At 48.9% G+C, this 15,113-nt stretch overlaps 1 protein-coding gene across 3 annotated transcripts in view; it reads right to left on the reverse strand.

Annotated features, from left to right (window-relative positions):
* LOC132819864 (nesprin-1-like) overlaps nucleotides 1–15,113 on the reverse strand; it is a 339,003-nt gene that overhangs the window by 174,670 nt on the left and 149,220 nt on the right. For all 3 annotated transcript variants that reach the window (XM_060831771.1, XM_060831770.1, XM_060831772.1), the window contains 9 exons: nucleotides 14,562–14,723; nucleotides 14,150–14,344; nucleotides 12,969–13,142; nucleotides 9,528–9,719; nucleotides 7,753–7,887; nucleotides 5,591–5,715; nucleotides 2,729–2,891; nucleotides 1,381–1,521; nucleotides 611–766 (listed from right to left, as the gene is read on the reverse strand). In XM_060831771.1, coding sequence (XP_060687754.1) covers nucleotides 611–766; nucleotides 1,381–1,521; nucleotides 2,729–2,891; nucleotides 5,591–5,715; nucleotides 7,753–7,887; nucleotides 9,528–9,719; nucleotides 12,969–13,142; nucleotides 14,150–14,344; nucleotides 14,562–14,723 — 1,443 coding nt within the window. The remainder of the gene's footprint in view (nucleotides 1–610; nucleotides 767–1,380; nucleotides 1,522–2,728; nucleotides 2,892–5,590; nucleotides 5,716–7,752; nucleotides 7,888–9,527; nucleotides 9,720–12,968; nucleotides 13,143–14,149; nucleotides 14,345–14,561; nucleotides 14,724–15,113) is intronic.

Raw genomic sequence — 15,113 nt, forward strand, 5'->3', positions numbered from 1 at the left:
ACGTTTCGGGCATAAGCCCTTCTTCCTGAAACGTCGAATTTCCTGTTCCTTGGATGTTGCCTGACCTGCTGCGCTTTTCCAGGAGACTTAATAGAAACTTACAAGACAATACATGGCTTGGAAAGGGTGGAAGCTAGGAAATTGTTTCCGTTAGGCGAGGAGACTAGGACCCGTGGACACAGCCTTAGAATTAGAGGGGGTCAATTCAGAACAGAAATGCGGAGGACATTTCTTCAACCAGAGAGTGGTGGGCCTGTGAAATTCATTGCCGCAGAGTGCAGTGGAGGCCGGGACGCTAAATGTCTTCAAGGCAGAGATTGATAGATTCTTGATGTCTCGAGGAATTAAGGGCTACGGGGAGAATGCGGGTAAGTGGAGTTGAAATGTCCATCAGCCATGATTGAATGGCGGAGTGGACTCGATGAGCCAAATGGCCTTACTTCCACTCCCATGTCTTATGGTCTTCACTCCACACCCCTCCCTGCACTTTGAGAACCTACAGGCTAGATACAAACAGACGCCCAGTCCCTCCGCTGCACTCTACAAATATAGGGCTTTATCGGCACTGTGAGGAGATATCGGCTACCTTTAAACATGGACAATCTCTTACCTCTTCATGATACAAGTGTGTCTCAGCCTTTTCTGGGAGGAAACTTGCGCTGACCAGCAAGTGGTCTTCAATTCCATCCAAGCAACGACAGGTAACTGAAACCGCGTCGTACAACTTCTGCTCCAGCGGGAGGCTTTGCTCCTCGGCATCTTTACCCTTCAGACAGCGAGCGGGAGGGGGTGGGGGAGGGGGGGGAGGAGAGAGGGGGAGAAGGGGGATGGGGGAAGAGAGAGACACAGAGAGGGAGAGGGAGAAAAAGGGTGGCAGAGGAGGGGAAGAGAGGTGGGGGGGGAGAGAGGGAGAGAGGGAGAGAGAGAGAGAGAGAGAGAGAGAGAGAGAGAGAGATGGAGGGAGAGTGAGTGAGAGGGAGGGAGGGACAGAGAGAGAGGGGGGAAGAGAGGTGGGGAGAGAGAGAGAGAGAGGAGAGAGAGAGAGAGGTAGGGGAGAGAGGGAGAGTGAGCGAGACAGAGGGGGAGCGAGAAAGAGAGAGAAAAAGAGAGAGAGAGAGAGAGAGAGAGACAGACAAAGAGTACATGGGAGAAAGAGAGTGCATAGGAAGAAGAGAGAGAGAGAGAGGGAGGGAGGAAGAGACAGAGGGAGGAACAGAGACAGAGGGAGGGAGGAAGAGAGGGAGAGGGAGGGAGGAAGAGGAGGAGACAGAGGGAGGACAAGAGAGCAGGAGGGAGAGAGAAGATGAGTAAGTGATTCTGACCAACCTCACTGCTTCCATCAAAGATTTAGATAAAGTGGAGAGAGGATGCTGTACATACCTGAGGTGTAACCTCTCCAAAGGCCTGACCCAGGCCAGTCAGGAGGGATTTTGCTGTCTGCACAGACTTGTCCAACGTCTGAGCCTCCCCTTTGAATAAAACCATACCACTCGACACTGTACTGGACACACCATAGACCTGCTAACAGTGAGCGGAGAGAGGCATGAATCACACTATTTCACAGATAGGGCTGCATCTAAACAAAGGCCATTCAATCCGTGAGCAGAATGACCAGCTAGGTCAGTGCGATTGTTATTTGTTGGGTAAATGCCCATCATAAATACTCTGATGGATGACAGAGCGGGGAGACACAGCAATAGCTAGCATTGCTGTCCCTCTATACAAGACCAAGTCAAACACACTGATCTCCCGGGAGGAGTCATTACCAGGGAGACCAAAGATTGGAGACAGAATCAGCTAATTGTACTCTGAGCTCAAATGTACAATTCCCCCCCACCATGTGCGTCAGGTGCTGCCTTCAAACCCCACTCTGGAGGCTTCAGCATGTGTTCCTGGCTGGCACCTTAATGTGGTAATGAGCACTGTCAGGGGATGCCCGTTCTCTGCTGGCCAGAAAACGTCCACAAGAAACAGGAATAGGGTTCGGCCATTTGACCCCTGAGCCAGTCCTGTCCTTTAACAGGATTATGACTGATCCAATGTTCCTCATGTCCAGCGTTTTCTCCAGAAACCTTGACTCCCCCAACTCACCAGGAATCCTGAAGCACTGCTCACAAGAGCAGGGCTGTCCTCACTGTGTCAGGGTCAATCTGATCTACGGTCTGGTCATGACCACATTGCTGCTTCCGGGAACCTGCTGTGCCTAAAGTGGTTTCTGTGTCTACCACATTAATGCAGCGGCCAGATGTCCAAATTACTTCATAGAATCCTACAGTGTGGAAACAGGCCATTTGGCCCATTGAGTCCACATCGACTATCCGAACGGCAACCCACTCCCCTACCCTACCCCTGTAACCCTGCAACTCTCTATGGCTGATGCATTTAGCTTACACATCCCTGGACCCTATGGGCAATTTAGCCTGGCCAATCCTCCTGACCTGCACATCTTTGGACTGTGGGAGGAAACCACAGCACCCAGAGGAAACCCACACAGACACAGGGGGAGAATGTGCAAACTCCACACAGACAGTCACTCGAGGGTGGAATCGAACCGGGTCCCTGGTGCTATGAGGCAGCAGTGCTAACCACTGAGCCATCGCTGCACCTATGGCAAAGCACTTTGGGATACCATGGAGCTCAGAAAGGCACTACACCGTGTTAATGTCAATTCCCAGCAGGCAGAGCTCCATGTACCTGCGGGACAGGAGCTGTACGATCCAGCAGTTACCTTTTGCTCCTGGTTTTGCTCCAACGCAGCTTGGAACAGCTTCTGCTTGCTGTGGAGCTCCTTCAGCAGATTCTGCCACTTGACTCCCAGTTGCTGAAGGCCGTACTGCTTCTCTCCCTCGAAGCCAAGCTCCAGGGGTAAGGTTTCAGGCTGGGCTGTCTCACTGGCAAAGCCAAAAGAAAAAAAAAAACAAAACCCATAAAAGTCAGTAACTCTTGACACCACAACCAGCGATTGTCATCGGAGGGTGGGGGAGGGGGGGCGCTGCAGGTAAACAGCCTGCCGTTATCTTTACCTGCCTCTCATCCCAAAGATGTCAAACACCTTGCCGGGCCATGCGCACTGGTTACCATAAGATACAGGAGTGGAAGTAAGGCCATTCGGCCCATCGAGTCCACTCCGTCATTCAATCATGGCTGATGGGCATTTCAACTCCACTTACCAGCATTCTCCCCATAGCCCTTAATTCCTCGAGACATCAAGAATCTATCAATCTCTGCCTTGTAGACATTTAGCGTCCCGGCCTCCACTGCACTCTGCAGCAATGAATTCCACAGGCCCACCACCCTCTGGCTGAAGAAATGTCTCCGCATTTCTGTTCTGAATTGACCACCTCTAATTTTAAGGCTGTGCCCACATCCTGTGTTACATCCCCCAAGCAAGTTGCTGTGTGATCCTGTTCAGCAGATTACTCTGCCACCACACACACTGTCTTTGAGCCTGACTGTCTCAGGGACACCGTCGCTTATCGGGATTTCATGGAGTCATACAGCAGGGAGACAAAGCCTCTGGCCCAACTCTTCCATGCTGGCGGGTTTCTGAACTGACCTAGTCCAACTTGCCTGCGTTTGGCCCCCTAAACCCTTCTCATTCATGTACCTGTCCAAAAACCTTTTAGATGTTATCATTGTCCCAGCCTCCACCACTTCCACTATCATCTCATTCCATTCACGCACCACCCTCTGTGGGAAAAAGTTGCCCCGCAAATCCCTTTTAAATCTTTCCCCTCTCACCTTAAACCTATGCCCTCTCGTATTGAATTCCCCTATTCTAGGGAAGAAAGCTTGACTGTTTGCCTCACTCGTGCCCCTCATGGTTTCATGAACTTCGAGAAGGTCACTCCTCAGACACCGACGCTCCAAGGAGGTAAGTCCCAGCCTATCCAGCGCCTCGTAATAATTCAAACCCTGTCAGTAACGTCCTCGTAAATCTTTCCTGAACCCTCTCCAGTTTAGTAACGCCCTTCCTATAGGGTTGAGTAGGTGGAGGGTGTGATAGGGTCATGAAAACCTTACTCCACACTATCAATGGGACATGGAGTCCAAATGGGAATGCTGACCTTTGGCCTAGCCGAGACCACTCGGTACAAAGACAGATTCATCCTGGCGCACACAGCCTCTGGGCGAAGCCCTACTGATGAGTCCTGCTTTCTTGGTTAGATTACTTCCAGTGTGGAAACAGGCCCTCGGCCCAACAAGTCCACACTGACACGCCGAAGCACAACCCACCCAGAACCATTCCCCTACATTTGCCCCTTCACCTAACACTATGGGCAATTTGGCATGGGCAATTCACCTAACCTGCACATCTTTTGGACTGTGGGAGGAAACTGGAGCACCAGAGGAAATTCACACAGACACGGGGAGAATGTGCAAACTCCACACAGACAGTCGCCTGAGGCGGGAATTGAACCCAGGTCTCTGGCGCTGTGAGGCAGCAGTGCTAACCACTGTGCCACCGTGCCGCCATTTATATGTTTGGGTTTCTTTGCATTGGTGATGTCATTTCCTGTTCTTTTTCCTCAGTGGATGGTAGATGGGGTCTAACTCAATATGGCTGTTGATAGAGTTCCGGTTGGAATGCCATGCTTCTAGGAATTCTCTTTGAGAACCAAGCCAGAAATCTGTCCTCTACATAAGAGTCACTGGAGTTGCCACTCAAAGATTTGCGCAGATGTAGCTGGCACATGTAATGGACACACCTTCCTCATTCTCTCTGGTGGTGAACACAGGGCAGGCTCCCTCCATTTAAACCGAACCTGTGGTGGTCAGCACTCACACTGGGGGCTAACATGGGCCTGGACCTTACACAATGGACAACGAGAATTCACCTCAACCAACAGTTTCATTGAGATGGACAAGGTTCCAAAAAAAAGTCATACCAACACCCCCACAACCACACACACACACACCCACCCACACACCAAACACACACACATACACACACACACACACACACACACACACATACCCACACATCAAACACACACATACACCCACACACACACCACACCAAACACATACACACCCCCACACACACACACCACATACACACCCACACACCAAACACACACCCACACCAAACACATACACACACACCCACACACACACCAAACACATACCCACCCACACACCAAACACACACACTCCCCCATACACCCACCAAACACACACACCCACACCAAACACACACACCCACACACACCAAACACATACACACACACACACACCAAACACACACACACTCCCCCATACACCCACACCAAACACACACACCCACACACCAAACACACACACCCACACTCACCAAACACATACACACACACATCCACACTCACCAAACACATACACACACACACACACACCCACCAAACACACCCACCAAACACACACACATCCCAAACATACACACCCACACACCCACCAAACACACCCACACACCAGACACACAAACCAAACACATACACACACATCAAACACACACAACAGACACACAAAACACATACACCCCCCAATCTCCTGCCACCACCACCATCATTGGGAGGAGGTAGCCAACCTTGTAACCAGAAGCCCAGGTACTTACGTGGCCTGTGCTCTCTGCTCCTCACTGCCTGCCTCCACGTTGCTCTGTTGGGTCATGATCTTCTCCCCACTGCTGGCCACTGACCGTAGCAGGTTCTTCTGCTCTGCCAGCTGCTGCTCCAACTCCTGGAGAGACATTCGGAAAACAAACCTCAACTTCCGGGCAACGGGGCACTTGTCACTAGTGAAGGGGGCGGACAACGCGATGTTACGGTCACCCCCCTCCCCCCCCCCCAAGTCCAGTGACAGGGTCACTGCTGACCCATTCATTCATTCCTCACTGATTCTACAACCCAGCAACCTGAGCACTTCCACCTGGGTTTCAGGTACTTCCCTTGGTGTTTCCGTGAGTCTAATGAGTGCGGTGGAAAGGCCTGGGCTTGTGGCAAGCTGACTTGTAGTCGCACGGACAAAAATGCTGAAATCTCCGCTGCCTTCAAGTTTTCTTTCAAACTGGTGGGAAGGATTCTGCGCAGGACTGTTTCTTACCCTGGACCGTTGCACTTTGCTCTCCTCCTCAGCTGACCCCGAGGAACCCCTCTGTTCTTATAGTGACCCCAAACCCACAAGAGATCTCTCCTTCAGCTAATGGTCCACTCACTGAACCGTTCTAAACAAAAGTGTCCTCTGGATGTGATAAGCAAGATGGCACGCATGGCTCAATTATAGTCACCTTGAGAAAGTGATGCTGGGCCTGCCCTGTCTCTCCTATGGATCACTCTTGCAGACATTAGGAATCATCGCGCAATGGGAGAATGAACATTAGGTGGGAAGCGGGTGGGACTGGGGGATTCACTTGCCTCGACAGCATTCAGGAGGTCGCTGGCTTGTCACACAGGTCATGGTCATTAACTTCTGATGCCAGTATAAGAATCACAAGCTAACCACAATCCCAGCCGGGGTCCCTAATGTGCCACAATGCACATTCTAAATACCTACAGCTCAGGTAACCCACATGATGTACATTAGTCCAATTCCATCCAATAACAGGCAACCTTTCGCAATGCAATTCTTTTGGCATTAATCGTGGCAAAGAGGAAACACAGTCTTGTTTTGAAGGCCCCCACTTTGTGCTGGCCTTATCCCTTAAATAGCCAACCCTGTACAACTCCCACACCACAGCTGGAGGGACCCTGCACTGTGAAAATTGGCTGCATTGATTTCTACATGACAACGGTGACGATAGTGCACAGCTGGGTGTAAAGAGTCTTGAGATATCCAGAGATCGTGCAAGGTCCCCCTTCCTCCTGCACTGACTCAAACTCAGCAAACTCAAGGCGCACCATCTAGTCTGCCACGAGCCTGACCAGGGAGCACCCACAAAGGTAAATCAACTGTGGTGGTTTCGTAATTCGAGTTGGGACCTGTCTCAGTTCCTGCCGGAACGTCTATACTGCCAGCTGGGTGGCAATCAGGTCCTAAAGCCGAACCAATTTTTACCAATCGATAACCAACCCAATACCCTGCATCGGCAGGGACTCGTGTAGGGTCATCTTATCCTGTATATCTCAGTGTCATGTGACACTTCCATTTACTGAAGTCGTTCACAAGGTACATGTTATAGGGCACCAGTAAAATGTAATAAAGCAGAGCCTGAAAAGCCCATCTGGCAAACTGTTTAGAATCTCTACAGTGTGGAAACAGGCCCTTCGGCCCAACAAGTCCACACCGACCCTCCGAAGATTAACCCACCCAGACTCATTTCCCTCTGACTAATGCACCTAACACCATGAGAAATTTACCATGGCCAATCCACCTGCCCTGCACATTTTTGGACTGTGGGAGGAAACCGGAGCACACCCACGCAGACAGAGGGGAGAATGTGCAACCTCCACACAGACAGTCACCAAAGGCTGGAATGGAACCTATGACCCTAGTACTATGAGGCAGCAGTGCGAACCACTGAGTGTCATCGAGCTATTGTAACTGACAACGAGAAAATATTTTTCCCCTCCCCACCGCCTCACCTTCATTTTGTTCAGTGAGAATTTATCAACGGTCACAGTATTTCACTGTCTGCCCTCAAATGACTCTTGAAAGCCCCTACTCAACCTTTTCTGACAACCTCCATTTCAAAGCGGAGTGCTGGCCGTTACCGGAATAGGAACTCTCATCACTGGTGCCGGGCTTCCTGAGACTAATGCCGGGCGATGGCTCACTTACCTTCTGTCTCTGCAGGCTGTTCTGTTGGTGCTGGTACCTACTGGCTCGAGCTTGGGCCAGCCACTCCTGGACACTGGGGCTGGGGCGGAAGGTGAAATCGATTTCTGTGTCCTCCTTCTCCTGCACCACACCATGCTTCAATCACACAGAAGAGAGGCACGCAGTTACTTGAAGGGACTATACTTTCGATTCTACCAAACCACACCACACTCCTCCGTTTTTGTAACTTGTTCGTTCACAGGATGAGGGTGCCGCTGGCCAGGCTGCCATTTGCGGCCCATCCCGAATTACGCTTGGGGAAGGTGTGAGCCAGTCACCTTCCTGACTGACCGCAGTCCTCGGGAGGTAGCTCCAACCTAGGTTCTATCAGGAGGGAGTTTCAGGACATTGTCCCAGCATCAGTGAAGGGTGTTGTGCGCTTAGGAGGTGAATCTAAGCAGGTGGTCATCTGTTGCCCTTCTCCTTCCAGACGGTTGAGGTCATGGATGTGGAAGGTCCCAAAGGAGACGGTTAAGTTGCTGCTTTGCATCTTGCTAAGGGCAAATCGCTTTGGTACTAATTTTGGATGGAGTTTCCTAACAGTTTCAAGTCTTAAAAAGACCATTCCAGACCCAAGGCCTATACAAACGAAGGAGAACGGCAAATATCTTCAGTGACGTAGAGAAATCAACTGGATGCGGGGGTGTAGGAGGCAAATTTGGCTCATGTTCGAATGCTTGCAGAATCACACAGAATGTATCAGCACAAAACAGGCCGGGTTTATGTTCTACACGAGCCTACACTTTATCAGCATGCAATCCCAACCCTTTCTCCTTCATGAGTTTACCTCGATTTATTAAGTGCATGCATGTTAGTTGTCTCAACCTGAGGATACAAGTATTTTCTGGTAAAGATGTTCCTCCTGAATTCCTTATTGGATGTATCCGTGACCTTTTCCATTTATAGTTCCTAGTTTGGAACTCCATCAAATGTGGACACAGATGTGGAGAAACTGAGGATACTGGAGATCTGAGTCAAAGAGTGTGGTGCTGGGAAAGCACAGCCGGTCAGGCAGCATCCGAGGAGCAGGAGAGTCGACGTTTCGAGCATAATCCCTGCACTAGGCATGTTGTGATGGAAGAATTTATGCTCTAAACGTTGACTCTCCTGCTCCTTGGATGCTGCCTGACCGGCTGTGCTTTTCCAGCACCACACGTCCCGAGATGTACCTCCTCAAACCCTTTGTCTATTTGAAATATCTCCATCCAATGGCCCTTCAATCTCCTGTTCTCAGGAAAATTGTCAAATCTGTCGAATGGCTCTGGGCTTCAGTGATGCAACTCACCAACCACGGCTCTGGTATTTGGTGGGCACACAGGCAAATTCACAGGGGGCTGAGCTGATACCCCTCCCTGGCTCAGAACAAAGTCAGGAAATTCCACACCCGCGTTCCACAATATTAACATGACCGTTCTGGTCCGTGTGTGTTCCTGGTTCAATGACACAACTCCCTCACCAATGCCCCCATTATTCCACTCTGACATTGAACAGAGGCCAAAGCTTCCTGAGGGTTGGATGTCGGAAGGGGTTTCTATGAGGAAGGGTAACCTGGCAACAAGTACAAGAGCACCATGAAATATGGACTGGGAAAAGGTGACCTATCCATTTGCCTCATCATCTGCACAAAAAATAGAGAGAGAAGAGAAATTGGTTTGGATAAATTGTTTTCCTTTGTGGAATATTGCTAGGGTGAGCCCTCTGAGGTGTACAATACAGTTAGCGTGCAATGACCTTACTTTGATACTGATTCTTCTGTCCTGCAACATTTTCTGCAGCTCCACCAAGCTTCCCTTCAGATTGCGGAGCTTCTCGATCAGGTGCTCTGCTTGCTCCCTGGTCTGCGGCTTCCCTTCCAGAAGGAGGTTCTCACTGTTCATGGAGAGCTCTGAAACGGACGCCACTTTCTGCTCGATCTCCACCAACATGTTCTGTCACAGCATAAACGGCAAGATCAACTCAAATCATCTCCCAACACACACACGTGTGCAAACAACAGATACATGTATGTGCACGTGCACATACGGACAGTTCTTCGATAACGTGATGGTTGCGTTCATGTGCAATCCCGCGCTTTAGAAACAGTGCTTAAAGTATTGCTGATGTAATCGCGTTACAGCCAACACAGGTTTTAAAAGTTTAGAAAGTGTTCCCCAATTTGTCCATCACATTCAGTTAATTTGTGTTAATGATATGCATGCTATAGCAGAATGACCTGTCAAGCACTATTTCCCTTTCACTAAACCATTTTGACTCAGCCTGATCATATTCTGATTGTCTAAATGTTCTGCTGCTGTCTCTTCAGCACTGGCTTCGAGCAGAATGTCTGTTCACACCCAGCAGAGTTTGACAATCAGTGGAGTGGTTTCAAGGTGTGTGGCCAATCTTGTCATGTAGGAAACCTTGGAGCCTCTTGGCAGAACTCTTCTGCTCTTTAGTGGGTGCCCTGGAGCCTTTGAAGCCCTCCTGAGAAGGAGGTGGGTCTCTGTTTTAACAGCTCGCCTGTTTAACGGCTGGGACAATGATAACATCTAAAAGATTTTTGGACAGGTACATGAAAAACTCTCGAATGCCTGATTACCAGTGCACTGAGATAAGGCTGGGGCTCTCGTGAATTTTTGATGGCCTTCTAGCGTAGTCACCAAATGTGAGCTGTGTGGGGGAACGGTCAGTGAGGTGTTGGGAAGTGTGCACACATACACAACGACACAGATCTGATTAATAACCTTCATGAAAGCCTGTGTATTCATCACGAGTAGCTGACATTTTGAATCTTCGAGGTACCTCCTCCGAACACAGTTCAGTGAAACCCCTTAAAACGCATTCATGTTTGCCAAGGCAGCCTGCTTCACAAAAGTTAGTTCACAGATTACTGGCTGTATCCTGGTCAATATTCATCCCTCAATCCAACATGTACAGGAGATTATCCAGAGAGCATACTGGAGGGATCCTGCGGCCCTCCAGTTGGCTGATGTGGTTTTCTAAATTGGAAACGTGATTGCTTTTCAAAAACGCCCAGGGGTAGCAATCTTATCAGTCCAAGTTCATTATGAGCTGCAGCAGAATGCCCAGTTGGGAAAGGCTACAGCCAATGATAATGGTGACCTGCTCCTCATGGCCAAATTCCAGCAAGAGAAAAGCAGAACACTTCCCAACACCTCACTGACTATTCCCCCACACAGCTCACATTTGGTGACTACGCTAGGCGGCCATCAAAAATTCACGAGAGCCCCAGCCTTATCTCAGTGCACAGGTAATCAGGCATTCGAGAGTGTTTCAGATGATCGGAGATTCCAGAAATCTAGGATGATACTCTCAACTGATGGCTGCATTGCCAGAAGTACCATTGTTGAGGCGAGCTGTTAAAACAGAGACCCACCTCCTTCCCAGGAGGGCTTCAAAGGCTCCAGGGCACCCACTAAAGAGCAGAAGACTTCTGCCAAGAGGCTCCAGGGTTTCCTACGTGACAAGATTGGCCACACAACTTGAAACCACTCCACTGATTGTCAAACTCTGCTGGGTGTGAACAGACATTCTGCTGAAGGGACAACAGCAGAACATTTAGACAATCAGAATATGATCAGGCTGAGTCAAAATGGTTTAGTGAAAGGGAAATAGTGCTTGATAAACCATTAGGGTTCTTTGAGAATGTAACAAGCAGAGTAGATAGAAGAGAATCAGTCAGTGTAGTACCTGGATTTAGATGACCAAAGGTATGTAATAAGACAGGACTAGGAAGGTTAGTAATTAAGGCAAAATCCTATAGTGTTGGGAAGGTTGATCAGCAAAGGGAGGGAACTGGCTGACTAATGGCAAGGTAGATAGACTGGGCAGGGAGGTTGGTTATATCGGTAGTAGATAAGTCATTTTTAGGATAGCAAGCTGTAACTTGTGTCTGTTACAGGGAACAGTGCGAGGGCCTCAACTATTTACAATTTATATTCATGACTTGGATGAAGAGACAAACGGTACTGTAGCCAAATTTATTGATGATACCAAAGATCAGTAAGAAAGCACAGAGGTCACTGCACATAATCTGCAAAGGGACATAGACAGGCTAAGTGAGTGGATGAAAAAAGACAGCAGATGGAATTTAATGTGGGGAAATATGAAGTCATCCATTGTGACAGGCCAAACTGAAAAGCAGATTATTATTTATATAGAACAAAACTATAGAATACCCTGGTACAGAGGGACCTGGTGTCGTTCTACACGGGTCCAATCAGGCAAGTATTGCAAGGAATTAAGAAAACCTGAACGTTACCCTTTATTGCAAGCAGTTGGAGTATAAAAGTAGGGAATTCTTGATGCAACTATACAGGGTACAATTGAGCTGAAAAGCGCAGCAGGTCAGGCAGCATCCAAGGAGCATCTTCAAGAAGGGCTCATGCCTGAAACGTCGATTTTCCTGCTCCTTGGATGCTGCCTGACCTGCTGCGCTTTTCCAGCAACACATTTTCAGCTCTGATCTCCAGCATCTGCAGTCCTCACCTTCTCCTAGGGTACAATTGAGAGCTCACTTCGAGCACAGTGTACAATTTTGATCACCTTACTTAAGGAGTTAACATTCACTTGGCCAATTCATAGGGTGAGAGGTTTGTCTTATCAAAAGCAATTGAGCAGGTCGGGCCTATGTTGGGCAATGGGCCTCATTGGAGTCTACAAGAATGAAGAGCTTCTTATTCACGTAAGATCCTGAGGGAGCTCATCAGGGAGTTGGGACAATATTTCCCCATGAGGGGAATTCTAGAATGAGGGGGCACAGTTTCAAAAGAAAGGATCACCCATTTAAGGCAGAGTGAGAAGGAAATTCTTCTTTCTGAAGGTTGTTACTGTCTAGAATGTTCTGCCCAGCGAGCGGTGGAGGCCAGTGGATCATTGAAGGTATTTAAGGTTGAAGTGGTCAGGTTTTTAATTAACAAGTGAGAGGTTAAAGGGACAAGCAGGAAAATGATGAACTTAAGAGCAGTGATGATCTCATTGACTGGTGTAGCAGGGCTGAATGACCCACTCGTGCTCCTGTTCCTTATATACTCCCATAAATTGTTCAGACATTATGCAAATCCAACATTTCTGTCCTAGCTCAAAAGTGATTTTATCATACCTCAGTTAAATAAAATCTAGGCATGCAAGGAAAGTAAATCTCTATTGTCTGTTCATCTTTGAGCTTGAATCAATACCTGACAATCATTGAGCTGTTCATCCATGTCCATCTGCTCCTTGGGAACCTGCAGTGTTGCATCCAGTATGGCCTTTGTAATTAGAAGCCAATTGTCCAGTTCATCAGCCTCACTGCGATACACTTGGAGAGCTTGCTCCTGACGCTGTTGCTCTTCTTGTTCATTCAGCCTCTCCTAAAAGAAAAAAAACAATCAACCCCGTGCAGTTATACACAACCATGTGATTATACACAATGGTCACTGCTCAAAATGTGGCCCACTCGATATTAGATTAGACTTACAGTGTGGAAACAGGCCCTTCGGCCCAACAAGTCCACACCGACCCGCCGAAGCGCAACCCACCCATACCCCTTACCTAACACTACGGGGAATTTAGCATGGCCAATTCACCTGACCCGCACATCTTTGGACTGTGGGAGGAAACCGGAGCACCCGGAGGAAACCCACGCAGACACGGGGAGAATGTGCAAACTCCACACAGTCAGTCGCCTGAGGCGGGAATTGAACCCAGGTCCCTGGCGCTGTGAGGCAGCAGTGCTAACCACTGTGCCACCGTGCTGCCACTAATTAGGGACCCCTTTTCTGATCACCTCTAGTCAGTTCACAATTGGGCCTACAAGTGTGTCGTCTCAATTCTCCAACGTACGCTCGACGCTCCATCCTTTGTCTGCCGCATGACAACCTTCTAACCACAACACCGAGGTAAACTTTTGGCAAAGGCTGTGGTATAGCGGTAATGCCGCCCGGTCAGTAACACAGAGGTCCAGGCTAAACTTCTCAGGAGCACAGATTCACACCCTCTGCCAACACGACAGCGGGTGGAATTTAGGTTTTACGACTAAAATCTGCAATGGATGGTGAACCAGAGTAATGGCGACCATGAAACTGCCAATAGTTGTTGTAAAAAGCCATCTTGATTCATTAAGTATCAGCAGAAAGGAAATCTGCCATCCTTCCCTGGGCTGGCCTACGTGTGACTCCAGACCCAGAGTGGAGTGCTCTCTGAAATGGCCGAGCAAGCCACTTAATTCCAGGACAATTTGGGATCGGCAACAAATGCTTTACATCCTGTCAAAAATAAAATTTTACAAAATGTTCTATTTCTAATGATGCTGACCTTTACTTCTTTAAGTCTCAGTTACCAGGAAAGTGTGTGGGGAGAGTATTCAGGGTCTACAAACCTCAAGAAGTTGCTTCTTTCCCAACGCTTTCATCTTGATGGTGGCCATGCGCTCTGCAAGCACGGTTAGCGTGGACTGCATAGCCAGCTGGTCAGATGTATCTGTGTCCATAGTGTCAGACACTAGCTCTTCGGCAAAACAGATCTGCAGTTCATTGATCTCATCCTGGAGTGTCACAATCTCTTCCATCAGCGCCTGGGAACAGACAGAGCCACAAAGATCCTTAATCCAAATCCCACTAAGATTCAAAGTTCCATGGACGCTGTGATAAAAGTGTGCAGAGTCTGACTGGTCCCACAGGCTCGCTCTGAAAGCAGCGCATGCCTGCACATCAGGGAGATAAGTGCCTGGACAGCAAAGTCCATCAATAGCAGTAAAGAGTGAATCAGGCACAGCTACACACACGCCATACCTGGTGAGCAGCCACCTGGACATCATGGCTCTGGCTAGCATCGAGCGCCTCCCCCAGCTTCCCTTCGATCGACTCCATCTTGGCAGAGACAGACTGCACGGAATCCTGATATTTCTGCTGTCGCTCAAGGGCCTCATAGAGAGTCCGCTGCTTTTCACTGATCTGTAGCGGGAAGGGTTAGAGGGCAAATATTTACACAGCAAATACTGGGAGATAGCAGGTTATCATGCAACTTTGTTTATAGACCTTCCTTCACATCCCATGTGATCAGAGCAACCTTCCCTGAAACCATGGACAGTGAGGAAAATAATGTCAGTCTCTCTGACACACATACAAATGAAGACTCGTGCCACATGCAGACACTCACACATGCAAAGACACATGCACACGTGCACAGACACACACGTGCAGACATGCAAAGACACGCAGGCACATGCATACATATGCAGACACGCGTTTACATGCACAGGCGCGCACATGTGCAGACATGCAGACACACGCATTACATACAGACACGTAGACACACGTAGACATGCACAGACATGCACAGGC

This window comes from Hemiscyllium ocellatum, chromosome 10, assembly GCF_020745735.1.
Source record: "Hemiscyllium ocellatum isolate sHemOce1 chromosome 10, sHemOce1.pat.X.cur, whole genome shotgun sequence".
Lineage (NCBI taxonomy): Eukaryota > Metazoa > Chordata > Chondrichthyes > Orectolobiformes > Hemiscylliidae > Hemiscyllium > Hemiscyllium ocellatum.